The following is a 22,270-nucleotide window of genomic DNA, read 5'->3' as shown; positions in this document are numbered from 1 at the left end:
GAGACTTGTGTAACACTTTTGAGGTGTTTTGCTACACGAGATGACTTCTGCTTTCTGTCTACAGGAAACCATTTCACATGTTTACGTATTTAAGATCAGTCATCACAGTAAAAGCTTGGTTATAGTCAGGCTTTAAAATGTTTTTTTCCCCCTTCATAACCTCCAGCAAGGAGTTTCTGTATTTATCGTTTAATTGTCTGTTAGTTTGTAGGATTACACAAGAACTACAGGACGGATTACCACGAAACTTGGTGGAAGGATGCAATACAATGAAATAACCCATCAAATGTTTGGTGACGATCCGGATCAGAGGGCGAATTCAAGAATTGTTTATCACTTTCTTTAACACTGCAGGATTTCTTTCGTGGATCTAGATAAAGAAATGAATGAGACTGATTTCTGAGTGTGTACAGTTTAGATCAACTTGACTGAATTTAAAGGGACTGTTGGGCCTTGGTGCAGGTTTGAGTTCTACTTAGTGCAATTCTAGTTTATTTAATTATATTTGTGTCTACAATATATACAGTTAGTCTTGACTATCAGTGGAAATATGCATTTAGTTGTCAATTTATTCAGTACAGCTCAAAATAAACTGACTACTAATCACATTACAATATGACCAGGCAGCACTTATTGGATCAGTGGGGAAGAATATAGAATATTAAACAATGAATCATCAGCATTTTATCAGCATCGGATCATAAGAAGATAATGAGAGAGAGGGAGAGAATCAAACACCCACTGCTGTGATGAACTTGGTGCCCTGTGGCTGGAGGTCCTCGTCCTTCTGGAATATCGAGGGAGACGTGATGATGGAGGGAGGTGTGGAGGAGCAGAGGAAAGAGGGGGGCTCGTTGTTGTTATTGTTGTGGCTGTAGGAGTCTAAGACGACGTCGGGGTGCCCGGGAACACCGAGGCTACCGAGTCCTGTTTCACTTTCACTGGACGTGCACCGGGACGACGTCTCTGAGCTCTCAGTGACTGTGGCACAACACAGAGAAACAGACAAACACTCTGGATCAAGCAAAAACACAGAACGCCATTAAGGAAACAGTCACTACGTTAGTTGTAGTTCTCATGTTTTCTTACATCTCTTACGTATGGCATTGAGACTTCGGCGACCTCTAGTGGTAACAGCCAAAAACACACAGACAGACAGTGATCTCCATTTACACTTAAAAAATTCAGCCTTTAAAACTGTATTTTCTTGTTATATTTGTACTATATCATGATTTTATTATGTAGTATACTAAATCTTTAGCTATGTTAGTCTTGATTCTTAGTCTTTTGTCTTCTTTTTATTTAATGTGTAATAATAACAACATTGTACGTATTTTTTATTCAGATAACAGAGCTGTTCTCTTGAAGACATTAAAGGGTCTTTCTTTTATTGACCTATATACATCTAAAAAAAGTATATAAACCATCTTTATTCACCTTGTTTCAATTTCCCCATACATCTAAAAGTTGTTTCCGGGTGTGAGATGACACTGATTACAGCGGTTTATATAATAAATGATTCTCAATAATAAAAAAGAAGAGACGAATAACGAGTAAGCACAATTGAGCTGCAGATTATGTACACAGAAAATAAGAAGTGGTTAATCTACAGTATTTATGGTGAAAATTGCATTTTTTTAATATTAATTTCTCCCAGAATATCTATTTATCCACATCACCACTTTTTAATAATCAAATTAAACACACATACAATAATCTGACTTTTTAATAATATAGCTGAACACTCACTCATGGAGGGCTGACTCCCAGTGTCCTGCTCCAGCTCGTCCTCCTCTATGCAGTCGTAGGGCCACTGGGCAAAGGAGGGAACACTGGCCATCGGGTACGGGTGTGAGTGAGAGGGTGAGGTGCACAGGTGGAGATTGAGCGAGCCCAGCAGCGAGGAGGACGACTGGCTGCTGGAGGAGGAGGTGCTGCTGTTGGAGATGGTGGAGTGGGGTCTCTTGATGGACGCGCAGTGTTCAAACGAGGGCACGGCGATGGAAGCTCTCGTCCTGGACTCTGTCAGCGGAGAGAGAAACACGGTGAGGTCACGTGAGCGAGAAACAGCGACAGGAATGACTGAAAAATTCCTGTGGTTTTCAATGGTGATAATTGAGGTGTGAATCTCTGTTTACAGGAGCTCTGGTAAACCATGAAAGGAAATGTGAAAATAATGTACTTGTAATGACACATAAAATTCAGTAAGGGTCAGATTTCATCTTTGATGTTTGCTATTAAAAAATACGGCGTGAAAGCACCTTCAAGGCTGTGCCACGTTTTTGAGGTTTCAGCCAAGAAAAAATGTGTGTGTCTGATTATGAGGTAAATGAATCACTACGACCTGCATCCTCTCAGAGAAACACAAACTGGAGTGAGAAGGTGGATCAGAGAAAGAAAGGTGGAAGAGATTCAAATATAAACTAGAAAGACACTCAGTAGAATGCAGACCTCGATTAAGGCCCAACAAGATCCATAAATAATAACCAAACTATCCTGGATCCGACCCATGATCTGGATCCACACCAAAATTCAAAGGGTATTTCCTTTGGTCATGCCCACCCCTTCACAAAATGTCATGGAAATCACACATTTTTGCGTACTCCTGTTAGAAGAAAACGAAGAAGAAAACTCACCTGACCCCTTCATTATATAGTCGATGAATCTGTCACTGATCGCTGCGTCACTAGGTTTGATGTCCATGAAAGGTTTGCTCCCGATCCCCATGGAAACCATCTCCTGCATACGCACCTCTAAAGTAAAAAATACATCTTTATAGATAAAATGTCAATAAAAGTACAAAGAGGAATCAGATTCAATAATCTTGTGTAAATGGGTGTAATCTGACAGAAGAACCCACCTCTGTTTCGGAGTGCCTGCCTCCACAGGATCTTCCCGATGATGGCCGTCCACACAGCCTTGACCTCTGCGGAGCTGGCTTGAAGTATGAACGTGTCCTGTGACTTCCTCCGACGGAACCAGATCTCAAAACGCAGGCCGCTGTCACCAACGTTTTCAGTCATACCGATCTCTGCAGTCTGAACAGAAAAAAGGTTTGTTTTATATCTGCACTAAATGATCTGTCACTGTACAAACTAAACTGGCAAAAAAGAAAAGATTCTCTTCAAAGAACAAATTCTTACTTTGAAGGACTGTTTGTATATGTAGATGTCATATCCTCCCTCGATCTTTTTGGTCTTGCTGAAAAGGATGAGATCTTCAAACAAGAAGACATGGCGAAGGTATTTCCTGCGTCCGCACCAGACTATGAACTCGTCCTGGCAGCGGAGGTGACCCTGTTCTTTTAGGTTCACCTAGAGAGGAAACATGAGCGTTCACATGCGTGACAGAGAACAATACATCTCCTGACAGGGCTCTGACCTCACACTACTGTATACATAACAAGATGACCTCCAGCTCCAAAATAGATTTAATGACCCCTGTCCTCCTTAAGTGGTGCTGAACATTCACAATAGCAGCTCATGGTTCCCATATTGCCACTTACATCACAGCCCCGAATGGCGTCCATGGCCAGTAGGTCGTTGCCGTGGCGAAGCTGAAACTTGACCAGCTCCTCTGCGGTGCGGAGGTCACTCAGCTCCTGCTCCTGGGTCTGGCTGCACTCCTTTATCAGGTCTTTCAGCAGCAGGGCGTATTTACTCATCCTCTGAATGGGCTTCAGCAAGTAGGACGCCAGGTCCATCTTGTCCTCCAGCTCCAGCTGCTTATTCTGGAGGAACACACAGTGAGGATTACTGCTGTGCTGTTATTGCTTTTCAAAAAATGTTATCTGCAAATATTGAATATGTGGTGAGACGTGCAAGGTCAATTCTGCTTTTAAACAGTTTGAGGTATTGTATTTAAACTGATATTGATATCAAAATCATTATAAAGACTTAAATAAAATGATAATATATTAACCAATATGAATTTACAGATAACAAAGTAACACAAAGTAATTTTTAAAACTGCTTATTAAGAAACATTTATGAACTCAGAAGTACATTTAATAATTGAAGAAGAGACTTATCAATATCAATTGTCTCACAGCAAGAGTGTTCTGGGTGCAAACCCAGATTCAGGCCTTTCTGTGTGGAGTTTGCATGTTTCCCTTGTGTCTCTGTGGACGTCTCCCAGCTGATATCGGGCGTAAAGTTACCAGCAACCTCTATGTATATTGTACATGATCCGATAAGTGCTGAATAATGAAAATATAATGGATTCCTCGTTTTTGGCCTTGAGAGAGCGACGCTTCTTTACGTTATGATATGAACCATTTCTGGAGCTGAACCTGAACGACACATCGTTTCAAACACAGCGATGAAGTGAGGAATGTAACCAGAGCCCAGGTTTCCAGACGCACCTTAAAGAATTCGTTGCCGTGGCTGCTGAGCAGAGCGTCAGACTGGGGCTTATTCTTGCTGTACAGCGCATACATTCCAAACTGATCCTCCTGCACACAAGATTAACAAGTTACAACACTGACCACAGTAACAAGTATGCTGACATTTTAATAAGCTTTAACAAACACTGTGAAGGATTCAGCTCTGACGCAGCTGTAAATGTAATAGTGGGACTTCTCCTACCAGTCATACACATGATGATGATGACAAATGACCTAAATACATGTGTTTACAAACGATAATGGGACGGTGTGGTACAGTGAAACCATGTTCCTAAACTGGAATCATCACATTAACTTGTTTTAAGAAACATCACTAACAGCAAATACACACATCATTACAGTGACGGTGACCTGAGAGCTGTTTTCAATCTGTCAGCGTGCCGCCTGAGAAGGCGTGGACTCACGTGTCTGAGAAAACAGCTGCTGATGGACAGCGGCGAGTGAGCACACGACTCCAGCTCCTTCAGGAAGTACCGACTGTGGAAGTCCCACAGTTTCTCCACGTTGCCAAAGATGATGCTGCGCTTCCCCCGCAGGTCCTGGGGCAGGTCCAGCCGCTCCATCTCGGGGAAGTAGTGCTCGATGATGTAGCTGAGCGAGCGCACGTACTCCCTCTCTGTGGAGATCATCTCATCCATGATGTGCTGCACTTTACTGGTGGACACAAAGACACAGGAGGGTGCAGGAGTAAGAAGGTTGTCTGATGAAATTAAGTGATGCTATTTATATTCAGGGTTTCTGCAGGTTTGAAAAAGTTCAATTTAAGACTTTTTAATACGATAATGAATTAGGAAAAACATATATTCAGGATTGGTTTCTTAGGTTTGTGATGTCCCAAGCTGTTATATTAACATATTCATGAATCCAAGTCATGAAATGAGGAAGGAAGGTGTAGAGTCACTTTTAAGCCATTTTACAGCCACAAGGGAAATCCTTTTTTTTTTTAAACAAACCATTTGAATATGTACGTTTGAAGAACACAGGGAAGAATTCAGCGGCTTTAGCGGAGTAGGTCTTTAAGAATCTTGTGGTTCTCTTCCTCACCTGCTATGTTTCTTGCCGTCTCCATCACTGTGTCTGGTATGAACCCTGGACGGCGTGGACATGCTGCGGCTCCGTCCTAACGCAGGGCTCGTCACATCCGGCCTCTGCAGCTTCTTCTCTGCTGACACATTATTTGCTACCTCCAAACCCTTGATGTACACGCCCGTGTAGCCGTGAATGTGGCTCACATCTGTGTGGCTGCCGTCCCTTGGCGTCAGCTCGTAGCTCAAGGTCTTCTTCATGATCTTCTTCATTGGCTGCTTGCGCAGGCGGGCGGCCCCTGTGTAGACGGGCTCCGAGTGGCAGGAGATGGTGGAGTCGATGGTGCAGTCGCTGTCCGTGTCGTCGAACATGGACGGGCTCTGCCTCAGTTTGCTGTCGCTGTCGGGCGAGAACGTGAAGTGCGAGGAGGAGGAGATGGAGCTGGACGGGCTTTTGGAGAACGGCCCGGCAGAATGAGGCTTGTTATCCTCAAAAGTCAACAGTGTGATCGCTCCAGGTAAAATCACACAACCGTTAGCTTCACGTGGCTCGGTGGTGCTGATCGGACTGTCTTCAGTCTTTGAAGGAGCCTCAGTGACTGCAGCCGTGGAGGTCCGCGCTGCCGCCTTGGCTCGGGCCAAAGTCTCCTCCAGCTGCTGTTTGGTTTGCTGACACTGGTGCCACACGGTGTTCCACTTCTGCAGCTGCTGAGGACTCTCCAGGGAGAGCACCATGTCGTTGAGATTGCTGAAGTTGTCCATGGAGAACTTGGATGCCTCGGTGCAGTAATCCTGCAGGATCTCCACCACAGACGGAGACATAGTGGCACCTGCAGTGTCCAGGCTGAGGTGATGGGAATAATCCTGACAGTGGTCCATCCACTGGTTTGCCTACAGATATGAAAGGGTGACAGGTATATTAATATAGCGCAATAGTAAAGCCAGTTAAAAGACTAGAATCCAGCTTTTAAATTTAAAATGTTTCTTTTGTAATACTTTTAAAGTACTTTGCATTAGAGAAAATCCTGAATTCTAAAATGCAAATAATAATCATCATCATAATAATAATAAACTTTTAAATAGCACTCTTCTTAACAATGCTAGAAAGTGCTTATAGAGAAGACAAAAAATAGAATAAAGAAAAAAAACAGGCAAGATATTAGAGTAAGAGGAAGCGTTAAAACTAAGATAAAACAAATAAAAACTGTATAAATAAATCAAACATTTCAATAGCTTTCAAGTAAATTTTAAGACGAGATTTGGAAGAAGCTAGAGAGATCGTTGAGTGTTGTGGCTTTAATAGGAAAACAATTTAATGTAAACATTGACAATTTAAACATTGACATGAAAATAATACTTACTGAGTCATAGAACTCGTGCAGGTTGGTCAGGATGTCGAGCTGCGTCTTCCTCCGCTCCACTCTGCTCAGGATGGAGCCCAGATGCTGCTTGAAGTCGAGGAGAGCTGAGCCTGGAAGAGACTCTGGAGACTCTTTCACAAGCTTCAGGCCATGTCTCTGTTGGTGCTGTCAGTACCAAGAGAACACACACGATTCAACAATGACATAAAAACAACTAGGATAAGTCTAATAATTGCCTCCACCAACGAGTTTAATCTGTATCTCTGTCAGTTTGATTGTTGGTTTGTAAGCAAGATTACAAACCAACAACTGAACTGATTCAACAATATTTGGTCAAAGGAATTTTAAAACACTTCATTTAACATTTTTTATTACATTTTCACAAATGTCTCTAGGAAAAATTCATGGATCTTGATCTATATCTGATATCTATGAGTGGGTGAAATATGTTAGGGGTACTGTTGGGCCTTGGCCGAGGTATTTGCTCTACTTAGGGCCATTCTAGTTTAAAATTGGACCTACTCACCACAGACTCAGACACAAATTGCTCCAAGCTCTCTCTCATCTCGTTGATTTTGGCCACAGACAGAGTCAGTGACTCCAGAGGTACGAGTTGCTTCTCTCCCTCCACACTGAACCAGAGCTTGATCTGAGAGGAGAAAGGAAATTTTAATGTTATTTGTTGACACATTTTTGTTGACTGTCTGCGGCACAGATGACCACATAGGGAGAGAAGTAAAGTTTAAAGTCACCTGTTGCGTTTGCTCCTCAAACTTGCGCACCTCCAGCAGACTCTCTAACTCTTTCTGAGACTTGTTGGACAGGATCACCAGCTTATGGACCTCTTCATCTACTTGGTTGTACAGTGCATTCAACGTGTCTACAGCATCTCTGAATGAACAAAAGGGTCAAAGGTCACAATAGGTATTACCCATTTAAAAGTCTTGGGCTGTGTCCGAAATCACCCACTCATTCGGTAACCCCTACTTTAAAGGGTCTTCAATATACAGAAGTACATAGTGAGCTCATCAGAAAAAGAAAAAGAGTCCATCCACTCTCGCTCCACTACCTGTAGATTTCATTCTCACAGGCCTCTTCTTTCCTGATGCGGGCGAGGACAGTTCCTCCCTCGAGACGCAGCCTGTTCAGACGCGTGTCCTCCAGGACACACTTCATGAGACTCCTCTGCTGTTCCATCACCTCGGACACCTCCTGAATCCAACATGTGAACAGGGAAATTAATGATATACAATTTATTACATTTCCACAGAGGAAAGTATATGCTCTTGACATTTTTTCAAGACAACGTCCTTTCAATGTCACGATTTAACTGAGAGATCATGAAGGTTAACCACACAACAAAATCCTCAAATGTTTACTCCTGCAGGGAGCCATTGTGTGTCAGTAGAGGCACATAAATCAGAAGGTCCAGACAGGCCACAGGGGCTGGGTCTGACCTTTGAGGTCTTCATGTGGCCGCTGCTGCTCAGGGTGCAGATCGACTCCTGCAGGGACGTGATGGCTGCGCTACAACTGCTGGCAAACGGCTCAATTTTCTGTAAGAGACAGACGAAAAAATCAAATTAGAAGTGTCAGAACTGTAAATTCTTTACATCAAAACGATAAAAAGTTGACCACTGTTCCCCCCCTGAAATTAAATAGGCTGAGTCAGAAATAGTCACATTTCCATATCTCTAACTGATCATGTTCCTACTGGCCCACAGGCATTTATTGTACCTATACATAACCTTAGAAAACTAGCAATTAGTATAGTTTACTTTTTTCTCGTATAGAACCAAGCAACTTACATCAAAACTATTTTCAAAAACCAACCCCACCCTCACGAAGCTCTTTACTAAGCTTCCAAATACAGTATGTTTATGATGTTGGCGACAGGCCAGCCCCCCTCCGTCACACCCACCTGTCTGAAGTGGATCCAGTGGTTGTGGTCGTAGTGGAAGGTGCCCTCCAAGTCTCGTGTGAGCTGGGTTTGGTCGATGTGCTTCAGCAGGGCCTTCAGAGACGACAGCGTCTCAGTCTGTGCCAAGAACAACAAAAACACACACATCACACACAATCACAGACACACAGTCAGTCCGTGTTTCTTCTGTCTGTCCTCCAAGATCCAGTAACTTTGACTAGAATGAGTCCAGTTCTCCTTAATATCTGCCCTCATGGCCAACAGCAATGAGAATCAGAGAGGACTCATTCAATCTGAATCCAGTAACAAATAGACTGAACGTTATGATATCCACTTACATCTTGCACTCATTATTTTATGTTTTTATCTGCATTTGTTTACTTGTTTGTTTGTTGTCTGGAATAGGGGGCAGATTTAGGAATCTTTTTTCACTTTCTTTAACATTAACAGATAGTATAGTATAGCACAGAAAAATTCATTGATCTTGATGAAAAGAGTCTGACATGTTTAGGGGACTGATATTTACAAATGTGTGCAGATTCAAATAAAAATCCAGATCCAGTGAATGTAAATGTAGATGCTTAAGGAGACTGTTGGACCTTGTTGGAGGTATGCGCTCTACTGAGTGTTTGAAATACTTCTTATCCATCTTATAACAAAATTAATTATTTACCTGCAGGTTGAGGTCTCGTTCAGGTTTAGCTGCTGCCTCCTTTTCCCCCAGGAGGAGAACCGAGTAAAGTGCATTTGGTACTAAAGCCTGAAAAACATGCAGATGCCATTTTTACAGTTTCCACAAATGAAGAAAAATAAAAACTACAAGACGTGTATTTCCTGAGGTGCACAGCTAAATACTGAGAAACAGGCATTTAAAAAGACGTCTAATGTATGTGTTGTGGTTTGCAGAATTACCAGTCTTACATCAGAGAGCAACTCATCATCATATACATGATGACATGTCTCTAAGCGAGTCGGCTGAAGCCAACCCCGCTCCCAGTGTGTGGTTAAAAACAGACAAGTAAGCACAGGCTTCTCCACAGGAGCCCTGAGGGCAGCCTTTTTCACAAAAATGTCTTAAAGTGCAGTCACCACACATTTAACTTGGGCTCTTCCTTAAACATTTTTTTTAAAACCTGTGTCCGAGATGGAATAATAGAAAATGTGTTTGGAAAGAGAGAGAGAGAGGGGGAGATCGAGAGAGAGAGAGAGAGGGCTGTGGAGACAACAAAGATTGAGTGGAGCCTGAAACCTCTTAGGGCGTGTTGGAGGGTAATTACATATTTTCCACTGTGGACTCACCTGCAGTTCAGACAGAGATGACAACAGAGCTGGGACCGGCTGCTGCCTCCTGCTGTCTATTACAACAGTCAGACCTTGATCCTGCCTCTCTTTCCTGAAACCAAAGCATTTAAGTTAGAGCGATGTCTTTGGCAAAAACAAACAGACTGCATGCAATACTAGATTTGGACAGCTAGGGTGTCAGTGCACCCTGATTAATGAGGAGGAGGATTAACACAGTGTGTGAGACGCTTGTGAAAGTCCGCCAGTTTGGTTTTGGTTTTACTGCTTTAGAAAAACTATAAAGTACGACAAGTCATCTCAGTCACCTCTACCCAAAATGTTTTATTTAAATTCATTGTTTATTTATGTTCTCTTTCCTACTTCACTTTGACTAGCTGATGCTGTAACAAATAAATTCCCCCCAGCATTGGATCAATTATTATGCCTATTAGAAAACCCTGTGAAACAGACAACTGATGATTCTTAATTCTTTCTTTCAATGCCTATTATAGAAATAATGATTTATATTTAAAGCGACATTTATAAGCAATATACATGCTTTGGATAAATGCGTCATAACATGCATTACCTAGTTCTAACTGTTAATTAATGTAAGTACCAATAAGTGAGGCTTCTATATAAATAGATAATGACTGACGACAAGGTAAAACAGAGTTATAATAAGATAAAACACAACTTCATAAGATAAATGCTGACAAATACTGTGCATTCATAAATGGTTTAAATGTCCTTACATCACTTTACATCGACATGATAGGTTTACCACTTCTTTAATCATGCATAGACGTGTTAGAGGAAAAAGAGAAAAGGTATTTTGGATGGGATGGAGGTTTTGTTCACCTCAGGGGTAAACGACAGGTGTGAACGCTACTGAAGTTATTCCTGAGGCAGACAGAATAAGAGCTAAGTATGTGCGACTTACCGCAGTGTGGAGTGGTAGTAGCCCAGTAAACAGGTGAGGTCACTGACCGTGCAACTCTCACCTGCCCACACCTGAGCTCTCGTGCACACCTGCAGCACCGCCCGCCCACCGCGATCTCTGTTTCCTGGAAAGAGAGAAGGCCGGCAGGGGGTCAACACACAACACGCGCTGCAGATGTCCACTATCGCTCGCTTCATCTTCACAGTGTCAGGTCAATTATACCGTCCCACTGGGATAAGAAATTTATGGGAGCTTAAGGCAAAACATTTAAACGCACCTGAAAGTTTGCCGTTCTATTTACACACTGTTCTATTGACAAGAAATCAACATCAACGGTTTAGCATGTGGTTTATACGGATTTAAAAGGAATTGTTGATTCATAAAAGTGGTTACAAGATGAATAGCAATGCGAATGATTCATTGTTCAGTTATGTTGGTCTTGAAATGAACTAAATTATATTAAAAAAACTATAAGAAAAAGGGAACTTTTTTTTATCCATGTCAGCTTTACGCACAATTTCAATTTCTATTTAAAGAGTAATATAAGACTTTGTGAGTATCTCATGACAGTTCCTGTATGTAATTAATAGCTACTGTGTGAAACCAGATGACAAGTGGAAGTGAAAGCGTCACTCGTCCCCTACCTGGCAGGATCACGGCGCCCGATGCCAGCAGCTCCTGGTTGACCTCTGACCCCAGCCTGGGCCGAACTGAGTGACCGTCACATGATGAGCTGGAGGCTGAAGCCGGACTAACGGCCGTCCCATTGGCAGCTTTAGGACTGTGCGACTCTTCACCACTGTGCCGCCTGCTCTCACTGCCGATGCCGTCATCACGCTCTCCTGTGGAGATGATTACAAACAGCGAGCTCAAGTTATTGTAATTATATATCTACTGAGCGCACATTGTCCAAAAATACACACCAATCAATAGAAATTAGACGTTTCCTTTCACCTCAGTGCTTTCTCACCTCAGCGTAATGCCCTCATGAAACAAGTGTTTACGAGAAGTAGCGTAGGTCTGCTTTAGTAGTGAGTCTGCACTGACTCACCATGGAGACCAGGTGTTTAGTTAGCCTGAGTCACAGCAAACTGTGGTGTTATTAGACTCTCATATCTTCACCTCCTCCTCCTCTGCCCATCATACCTCAAGGCTCTGTTTACTGGAATGCTGCTCCTGGCATTCCCAAGTGGTACCACGTTTTTTTTTTTACACTTGATCCGATTCCTGAGGCAGCAACACAGCGTGCAAATCTTCACGCAGAGTATAGTATCTGTGTTTCCTCTATGGGGCTTACTTCACTGGGCCTTGGCCAAGGAAGAATGTCAACAACTGGGGTAAAATGAATTGCAGAGTTTAGAGTAGAGCTGCCACAAATCACTGATTAAAACAGTGACTGGAAACGAATTTGGTGATTCCTCAAGTTAAAAATACCATAATTGAGGAGCCTGCTAAACCAGGTGGGCTACTGGGCCCCAATATTAGAGTATTTTTAACTTGAAAAATGACTGAAATGATTATTTGATCACCATGTATGGAGAGTTGAGTCCTCTGGCAGCAGCAGCCACAGGTTTGGTTCCGACCCGGCACTTTGCTGCGTCTCTTCCCCATTGCTTAACTGTTCCATCAATAAAGGCTTAATAAAAGAAATATACATAGCCATAGCTATATAAAAAAACATAAAGGCGCAGGTTTTAATGTTTTTGAAGTGAAGCTTTGCTGCTTTTCTCTGTCACCCTTCATGATCAACTGAATATTTGAGGACATTTAAAACATCCATTAATTATCTACACCGTGTATCCTTTGCGGGCTGCAGGGGGGGGGGGCTGGAGCCCGGCCCACCTGATATTGGGTGAGAGGTGAGGGGCAACCCGGACAGATCACCAGCTTATTGCAGGACCAACACACAGAGACAAAAAATGATCTGTACATTTAAAAGAATAGGGTTTAAATGGGTTTACTTGTTTAGTGTCTGAACTTGTGAGGCGATAGCACAGTCATAAGCAAGCCCCTGTATGTTTCACTGAGTGATGGACACCTGTCGTGTTTTGCCTTTTGAAACAGTTTGAGGCCTCTTGCCCCCGCTCTGCTCTGCTCTGCTCTGTGACAGTAAACCCACCCAGCTCAGACTCTATTGTCTTTCAACAGTCAGTGCATTTCCTGTGCGACTGTGTGGCCGGGCCTGTGTTTGCTGCATGTTTCCTAAATTGCTTTGTTTTCAGAGGAAGTGACAAAAGTAGAGCAAATCCTCTGGAGTATGGTGCTGTGTGAAAGTCTGTTTTCTGTGCACTCTGCTGGATGCATTTTAAAGCCGTCCACTTGCACTGGCTGCTGCTTTGTCTCAAGTAATTTGACCCTTGCAGAGTTTTGGAGTGAGGCTGAGTCTCGTGTTTCTGGAGTGAAAGGATTCTACAAAGACATGTACACAGTTTGAAAGGCTTTTTCTTTTACTGTCAATCCCCAGTGGCCGATTTGTTCACAAAGGAAACTTTTGTAAATGACGCAACACATCGGGGATCAGTGCAGCCCCCAGCCTCAATAACAGTGTAGGGTCTTCTCATTGTGGGATGTGGGGGTCCCCGTGGTTAGTTTATAGCTTTTACAGGATCCTTTGTTGCCTTTGAAATGTGGTGGTGGGAAACCTGCTGAAATACAATCCCGTGTGAGGTAATCTTAGCAACAGTGATGTGATTAAACTACTGTACTGCTGAATGGTGGTGTTGTCTTACACTAAGCAAATATATGGTGCATTTAAAAAATAAAAAACCTGGATAGAGCCAGCTATGATCTGCTTTCACGTCACATTTCAATTCACGGAAGAAGCCGTGTTTTGTAAAAACAGCGAGATTCCCCCTGTGGTATTCTCACACTGCTGATTTCCTGAGCTGCCCAGTATGAAACCACAAAAAAACAAAACAGACTGACAGTGGTAAAGAAAACACAGGGTGGTGAATAAAACCTCTGTTTCCAGAGTAGGGCGATACCTGTCTCCCGAACCTGCCAAAACACACACAGTGTGGGCTTTGAAAAGCAGCCTGTCACCACTGGCAGCGTTAAGGCTGCAGAGACGTGAGCTGTCTCGGCTGAAACTCCAGGTCCGGTCCACCCGATGCACCGTTGTAACCACTTCCTGCTGCAGGGCGCAAATTCACAGCCTGATGACAAACCACTGTAGTCTGGCTAATAAGAGTGGAGCTTCGTTTTCACACCCTCAGGCTGTATTATTTGATAAGTCATAAATGATGAGGTGTTGATGGACGATTCAACCACCGCTGGAGAAAGCCAAACATGTCAAGTTTCTGTGAAACTAAATCACTTTGTTTAAAAATATCTTTCTGATGCGAAATTGTCTTTATGGACCACATTTAGATGTTAAAGTAGAGTGAATTCTAGTTCAGTGACATAGGAATTTGAAAAAGATAAATGTTAAAGATATTAATCTGTCATAATTAAGACAATGTTTCTGTTTTAACTTCTCTAAAGGAGGAAATATACATTTGGCAGCTTCCTGAAGTAAAAATAAAGATAAACTAAAGAGATGTAGCATATACTGTATGATCTGCAGTTTTCAGACAGGAGTTAAAGGTAAATACAGTCTGTCCCTGTCTGTTTAAACTGATTGTCTGGTTTACTAACACATAACCAGTGAGCTCTCTTTGGACAGAGATGATCCAAAAAGCACAGAAGAGAATGTCCTGTGGTCAGCAGCCATCGATAATGATCAGCCCCAATAGAATGGAATGAATAAACTGTTATTGTTGTTTTTGCTTGCTGTTTATTTGAACTAAAGTCATTTAATTTTTAATGTGATACACCTTTAATAGAATGTTTACGTACCCCAGGTAGTATTAATGTTGTGATAAGTAATGTTTATATTGTGCAATAGGGTTGTCAAGTTAATTTGCTTGAGCATGTTTCACTGAACAAACCTACAAGGCAAATACTTTAACACAACCTCAGTGTGGTTTTTGTGCGTTGTGATAACTAAGGGTTGAACCTCAGTGCAGCATAACACACCTGACTCCTCTTTGCTGCTTCTCCTCTCAGAACCAGGAAGAGCTGCCTCCACGTCCAGCTTCCCAAAACGAAGAGTGTAGCCGTTCATCAGCTTTTTGGGTGATATGTTGACTGAACCCCCGGAGGAGGATCGTTCCCGGTGGCCTTTCACCTGTGCTGCCTTGTTAGTCCTCTCCAGTGACTTTGATCGACGATCCGCTCGTCTTTCTGCGCTCCGTAACCCCCTCTGTAGGTAAAGCAAAGGTGTGCTGGGCCTGGAGTCATCGCCACCGAGCCAGCCTCGGCCACCCAGCCTTCGCGCTAAGTGTTCTCTGGAGGAGATGCGGGTGTCCGGGCTGCTGCCTGCTGTCCCCGATCTCTCTCTGAGCCCAGGGCTGTGCTCAGGGCTTTCCTCCAGGATCGACTCGGAGCTGGACCCCAGGCTCATCGGGTTCTGCAAGGCCTCCATGTAGGATTTTCTGAAGAGTCTCCTGCTTTCAAAAGCTACAGAATCCCTCGGGAGGCGACGTCGAGGACTCGGGTTACTGAGGTCCGTGCTAGGAGAGAGCATCTTGGAGCCTTTCCCTCTCCCCCCAGTGTCCTCACCCCGCTGTCCCATCCCACTCTCTTCAGTGGATCCTTCGATCTTAATGATGGGTGTAGCAGTGTCCGCTGCACTGACGCCGTCTCCGCTGGGGTCCGTGTGGTTTCTGCTCGGCGAGGTGGGCTCAGAGAAGATGGAGTCAGCTCCCTGAGAGTGCAGGGACTCTCTGGAGCTGCGGTGGCTGTCCAGAGTCCCCGTGGATCCGCTCGTGCTGCAGGTGCTGAGTTGGCCGCGGAAGCCCACCCTGCTGCAGCGTGCTTGCATGATGGCGTCCGTAGTGCTGCTGACGAACAGAGGGTTGACCACGTTCTTCCACGGCGTCCTGTACACAGAGGTACCGGTGGTGAGCAGGCAGTTCTGTAGTGGTTGCAGGTTTCGGTCACGGGTCACATTCTGCAAGAACTCAGCTGTGAAGACGCTGCCATACATGCTCTCTGTGATGGGGATCTCTGCGATGGCCTGCCCACTGGCTGACAAACATTTTATCACGAGCTTGGCGGTCTTGCGGCCCAAAGGAACGATCTGCAGGTAGAAGTCTCCTTGCTTTAGACGGACCTTGTGCAGTGGGGCAAGCTGCAGGACGACCTTCTCGTGGAAGCAGAGCGGCCACCCCTCATGATAGAACAACAAGCCCCTGAACCTCACCTGAGAGAAAACAGAGAAGTCAGTCAGTAGCCGCTCTTCACAAAACATTATTATCATCTGTCTGGGTCACAGCTCGAATCTGGTGCACCTTGCGTGGTTTCAAGACATCTGCAAAACAGTGTCGGAACACATGTTTAATGGAGGGGTGAGATGTCACGGAACGCGCTAGATGAATCACTGTCAGCGCTTGTTTGACTAAAGAGGAAAACCTGTCTGATCAGGCCTGGTTTCGCAGCAACAACAACACAAATCTTCACAGTGACAGCATCAAAAAAAGACCCTGGGAGGGAAACAAAGATACGCCGCTCAAGGGCTCCCTTTTTTCCACCGCTTATGAAAGTCAAGGCCGAGGCTGAGGATGTGATCTTCCTCTGAAGCCTCTCGTATTGCCTGCGATACAAAGACTCTCATGCACAGCGGGCTGTTCTCAGGGGCCAGACTTAGCTGATACTATTGCTCCATGGCTATCGTCACGGTGAAATCACCACAGAGATGAATACAGAGGACTAAAGTTTCAGTGCTTCGGTCATAGAGCCCCAACCCACAGCAATCAGAGCTTTTGAAAGCGGATATTGAGTTTCACTCTGGACACAAGCGTCCATGACAGACCACAGTTTCCCTCTGTGTCTTTTTTCAGAGAGAGAAGGCGACTTTTCAACTTGTTTTTGGAACAATTGTCAACTCTGTCTCAGTCTTCTGCTCCCGCTTCCCACACAGCAGAGCTATTCACACTCTGCAGCACTGTCCTCACATTCTTCCTTCACAAACATCTTGTCTTATCACTCTAGTTGTTTTTCTTTCAAGGTGAGTACTGTGCCATGTTTGCTGCATTTGGAAAAATACAAGTTAACTTCGTCCTGATACAGTGAACATTGTCAGTTGGTAGCAGCAAAATCTCAGACTTGGTTGTGCCTCAAACAAATCCCTGTCAGCCTTCTTGGATTCTACCATTTTAACCTCAGGTGCCATGTCAGGGATATCAACTACTCACGCAGGTTTCTTGTTGGATGATCTGCAGAATCCTCTTGGCAGGAAGCAAGAAGTCAATAAGGCAGCGGAGTCCGTCTCCACGGTACTGTCTCTCCACCACGCTGAAGAGCTGCCAGAGGACAGTGGCGGCTGTGGCAGTGAAGGGGCGGTACAGGGCCGACAAGGTGTTCTGGATACAGTTGTCCAAAGACTCAGCGTCCTGAAGAAAATGAGAAAAAATTTTAGGATTTAAATATTTGATCACGTCGAGCTTGTGCTACAGTAAATGCTCAGAGCCACATAAAGATTTTTCTCAAGATATAAGAAAACTACACAGCACATGATAACATGGACATGTGAGGCTAGACCTTAAAACAAACTGAGCTGGAGTGCACCTGACCAAACTCTACCAAACCAAATTTGTGTGTTTTTCCCCTCTTCCTCATTTTGTCATGAAAGGAACAAATGGATAAAAGAAGGATAAGGGTGTGCCAACCATTTTAGTGCTTTTACGATCTCCATGCCAAGGAGGTTTTGTTTGTTTGACATTTAGCAGGATTACGTAAGAACTACTGGACGGATTATGCCGCAGCGTGCTGGGAGGATGCGGCAAGATAGAGCGAAAAATAAAGTTTGGATCTTGATGACAAAAATCAGGCATATCTGAGTATGTACATGTTTATATTTGGTGCTATATAAAAATCTGGATTTAGGAGAAATGCAAACTAATTTGCCGTGTGGACATTATGCAACCTCTCTTTTCTTCCTCTCTTTGTTTCATTTGAAGGTTTTCAGATGTGTGAAACCGTCAAATGATCCAGATTAGTCACCACTTTTCTTAGTATTGACAGGATACACTTCCAAAACTATACAAATTACAAGCACCTGCTCACTTTAGATAAATTCAACTAGATAAACATGCAACTGCATATTCCCTATATTTATAAGGAATGATTCCACTTAGTCCGACAGTGAGGAAATTGAAACATGACAGGAAACATGACATGTCAGCCCTGATGGTCTTTCCATCAGTAAGAGGGGAAACACCTGGTCACAGTGACGTCGCCGTCAGTGGACACAAACAGCCCAACTGGAAAGTCCAAGATGAACTCCAGTCTGGCCAGAACGGTGCAACGCTACCCTCTAATAACAAGCATGTCATTCTCTGACCCCTTCATGACTGGGGTGGGCAACAGTGATCCAGATGACATGTTTTGATACTGTTAGCTACAACTTGTGACTAAATGAGTCGGGACATTTGTGGTTACAGTGGTCTTGGTTGAGGTTGACCTGTTCTTGTACTTTCGTTGCAGATCAGACTCCGACCTTCCTCTCAGCGGTGAGAGCCAAGGCCAAACATCCCTCCCCTATCTGTCCTTCCTCGAATGGAACACAACACTGTTGGAGTCAGAGACATCTGACTGCAACGATAACCACGCTGATAGATAGTGATGCCAGGAAAAGTCCAACACTGTGACAACTGTGGACCACGCTGAGGGACGTGGGCTTTGAGGGTCCAGCTAACTTTTGATTTGAATGTGTGCGCTGCATTTGCGTGACAATAAAAGTGTGTTAAAAAAAAGAAAAAAAGAACAAGGACTGGAAATGGAGAGATCGCCTGTGCTTTGGTGAAACTGAGCCTGGCAGACATCCCGTGTTTCATCCTTTAGAGGATCTGTCCTGTTGATCTAAGCAGCTCAGCGCCATCAATTAGAGGCGAGCGAGTACAGTTCAGTGCATTGGTACACATGCCACCGCTCCACTACAAGGCTCTCATTGTGCGCTCCGCCTCTCTAAGTGGTATGTGCCGTACAGTGTTGATGCCCTGAAACAAAACGCCCACCTCCATTAGCAGTCCGCCTGCTTTCAGAGACAAAAATGTCTCTGGGCATTAGTCACTGTTGCAGCCGGGAGGAGAAGAATAACATGGTGTTTTATTGGAGGAAAGCTAACAATGGGAGGAAAGCCCTCTTTACATAGTTAGGACGGACTTGCAAGTTTCTCTTCAGGTTTCCAAGGCAGTGAAAACAGTGGCAGTGACAGAAAGAGGGTTCAGAAGGACAATTTTTCAACATCAACTTGAGCTCAATCATAAATCAAACTCTATTGAACCTGTTGCACAGGAGTTGCAGCCCACGTCATCCAATGCTTCAACGCAAAGATTAAAAAAACAGCACCTATAGCTGAACAATAGTTTGCGTGACATCATCCCTCAGGTGATGATATCACACTCAACTCTTCATCGTCGGGCAGCATTTTCATAAAGTGTCACCTGGGCAGCGGGAGGCATATCTGCAGGTCTCAGCAGAGGGACTGAGCGGAGCTGCCAGGGCTGAGCTTCCCATCCGCTCTGAGCCGGGAGGAATGCAGTGTGTATGGTTGTTGTGTGTGTCTGGCCTCAGAACCTCAGCCAGGACCGGAGCAGGGTGGGAAGTCCCCCCCTCTCCGATGCCAGGTCTTTGTGAGCCTGATGGAGGGCCAGGGTGCTAATTAATGGCTCGGTGCTCCAGGTGGGACACTTTTGTCTGAGCCCTTAGTAAACCAGCTGCTCAAGAGGTGCACGGGGCGAGGAAGTGAGCTAAACTACTGGGTTCGGGTGCCCTCTCCGAATTGAATCAGCATAAAAGCATGTGGAAGAGGGAGGGGGAAGAAAAAAGGGGGAAGGGGTTCATCGCAGAGAAAGAAAGAGTGAGAGACAGTAAGAGAGTGAGCGCGAGGTGGTCACTGACACATTTAGCGGGTCAGGGACACAAAAGGCGCTGCCTACCAGGCCTCCAGTGGAGCATGAAGCCACCAGGGGAGTGTAACAGGAGAGCCCTGGAGCCTGGATACAGGCCGCCCACTAACCAACCTGCAAACAGCCTGAAAGGCAGCGGGATGACAAAGGCCACAGGTTGCTGAGACCTGCCCTGCTGCCAGGTGCCAGGACGCCAACAAAGGAAGCTAGAGAGACCTCAGTAAAGTACCCGCAGTCTGATTCTGCTTTTGATCTGCATCAGTAGAAATCCTATCTGATGAGAGGAGGAGGAGGAGGAGGAGGAGGAGGAGGAGGAGGAGGAGGAGGAGGAGGAGGAGGAGGAGAGGCAGAGGCAGACACAAGATCTGCACACGTTACCAATAACTCCAGATAGATTTAACCGTAACGGTGTATATTATTTATAGAGAGAGGGGGATAACCAAGTAAGGTCACCTAACAATGCCAGACAAAGATTCCTGTGCAATCAAAACATTCCTGTGTTTAATTCAATTTATTAGAAGTGATCAGTGGAGATTGGGATCCTTTGTCTGACTTCAGCTTCCAACACAAGAGTCTCGGATGAGACACGTGCATTTCTTAAGACGCATTCCTTCAAACTGAATTGTAACTGAACACACACACACACACAAGATCTCAGACACATAACAACAGTTTTTCTTCCACTCGACAGCAGCAGAATATTAGAATGACGTTGTAAAAAGTTACTTTAGTAAAAGTTATCTCAGATGATAAACTTTAACCCTCACAATAATGGAGGTCCGGGGGTGATACAGTATCCCTCCCACTCATGTACAGACAAAGGTTCCTATTTTTAATTTCCTGTCATTTACCTTCACATCCTTTGACCTGACTATAATGCAGCAACGAAGAGAAATACTTCTGCTAATCATCAGGCAACAGTGTCACTGTTTTTTGTTTGTTTGTTAGTTAGAAGGATTATACAAAAACACAACTGGACAGATTTCCACTTTCTTCATTGAGATATGGGGCATTTTTTGATTTTCACAGATTTCCCAGGGAATGACTCCCTAAGGATCTTGATGAAAAGGTTATCATGGATATTAAGAGGACTGACATATGAGTGTGTGAAATTAGGTGCAACTTAAAGTTATCGTAAATATTTGATTTATGTCATCAGCAGGCAACTAATCACTTTGCACCTCAGGATGTAACCAACATTGACAGGATATTGTTCCTGAGCAGCCCTGACACACTCTCTCACACACACACACACACACACACACACACACAACAGACAGATGCACTGCATACACACACCAATCACACATCTGATGGGGTCTCTGCCGAAAAGAGATCCAAACAAGAGGGTAAAAAGAGCGAATGGATGCCCTCAACCAATCAGAGCCGTGATGAGCAGCGACAGCAGAGACAAAGGAGGCTAACAAAGTCTGTTGATACCTCCGCAGGGGTAAATATAGAAAGGATGCATTCCAAAACAAGAGGGGGGGATGATAAAGAAACCTGACTTACAAACTCGTGCACTTCACTGACCCGAGCAATAAGAAATTGTACGTCAATAGTGTTTTCACCCGTTTTGCCCATACACCAGCTTGCTATTGATGATGATGGCAAAATGAAAACACACATTATCAATGAGATCTGGTCCTAAACTTCACTTTTTAGTTTCCAGCTTGACTGCAAATTTGTCTTTAGTCATTGTTGACCATCAGTATATTCCCTTGAGAAAATACAGTCATGAAATTGTCAGAACTAAATGAAAATAATACGGATGTGTGTGTGAGTATGTGTGTGTGCCTGTGTATTGACCAATACAATAATCCTTAATCAGTGTACACATTGTCCTTCCTTGTCCCTCACGTAATGCACGTGTATAAAAGCTGCCGGCGATGTTTTGGCTGCAGAAGTCAAAGATATCAGCTGTCTAGACGTGGAGGCATTAAAAACATCCATCCTCTGAGTGGTCACAATAAGACACATCACACAGTCACTGAAGGCTCCCGAGGAGCCAGGTTTACAGCCAGTACAGAAGAAAAAGGAAAAACTGGGTTAAGAGGGAAAACACCACACACTGAGACAAACAAAAGACTTTCAAAGAAACCCCCTTAAAATAATGGGGAGAAATTCAAAGCATATAATTCAAACTTGTACTTTTATACTCAGGTAGTTGTCACAACTCCGGGACTTGGCTCTGGACTGCATTTTGCCCAGTGACAGCATTTAGAAAACCCAGAGAGAAGAAATCCAAAACTTCAATAAATAAGTAAGTGTCATCCAGTCCAAGCGCTATAATCCAGTGTATGATCCATGCTGCTGTAAGTCATCGCTGTGCATATCAACAGGTCCCCCTCTCTCTCTCTCTTTCTCTTTCTCTCCCAGTGTG

The 22,270-nt window shown here is 44.1% G+C and overlaps 1 protein-coding gene across 1 annotated transcript in view; it reads right to left on the bottom strand.

Annotated features, from left to right (window-relative positions):
• zgc:158766 (uncharacterized protein LOC100009641 homolog) overlaps positions 1-22,270 on the bottom strand; it is a 24,004-nt gene extending 1,734 nt beyond the window's left edge. The window contains exons 1-22 of the mRNA XM_061082084.1: positions 22,039-22,270; positions 17,173-17,370; positions 14,954-16,181; positions 11,581-11,778; positions 10,937-11,060; positions 10,012-10,105; positions 9,386-9,472; positions 8,713-8,829; positions 8,249-8,347; positions 7,861-8,003; positions 7,544-7,682; positions 7,318-7,440; positions 6,792-6,956; positions 5,450-6,321; positions 4,810-5,059; positions 4,364-4,453; positions 3,506-3,730; positions 3,144-3,314; positions 2,861-3,038; positions 2,637-2,753; positions 1,750-2,022; positions 743-981 (exon numbers count right to left, since the gene is read on the bottom strand). Of these exons, the coding sequence (XP_060938067.1) occupies positions 743-981; positions 1,750-2,022; positions 2,637-2,753; positions 2,861-3,038; positions 3,144-3,314; positions 3,506-3,730; positions 4,364-4,453; positions 4,810-5,059; positions 5,450-6,321; positions 6,792-6,956; positions 7,318-7,440; positions 7,544-7,682; positions 7,861-8,003; positions 8,249-8,347; positions 8,713-8,829; positions 9,386-9,472; positions 10,012-10,105; positions 10,937-11,060; positions 11,581-11,778; positions 14,954-16,181; positions 17,173-17,370; positions 22,039-22,107 (5,199 nt within the window). The 5' untranslated portion in view covers positions 22,108-22,270. The remainder of the gene's footprint in view (positions 1-742; positions 982-1,749; positions 2,023-2,636; positions 2,754-2,860; positions 3,039-3,143; positions 3,315-3,505; positions 3,731-4,363; positions 4,454-4,809; positions 5,060-5,449; positions 6,322-6,791; positions 6,957-7,317; positions 7,441-7,543; positions 7,683-7,860; positions 8,004-8,248; positions 8,348-8,712; positions 8,830-9,385; positions 9,473-10,011; positions 10,106-10,936; positions 11,061-11,580; positions 11,779-14,953; positions 16,182-17,172; positions 17,371-22,038) is intronic.

The sequence above is a fragment of the Limanda limanda genome, chromosome 11 (genome assembly GCF_963576545.1).
Source record: "Limanda limanda chromosome 11, fLimLim1.1, whole genome shotgun sequence".
In the NCBI taxonomy this organism is placed as follows: domain Eukaryota; kingdom Metazoa; phylum Chordata; class Actinopteri; order Pleuronectiformes; family Pleuronectidae; genus Limanda; species Limanda limanda.
Note: the sequence above shows the minus strand (reverse complement) of the source record. Positions and strands in the feature narration are given on the sequence as shown.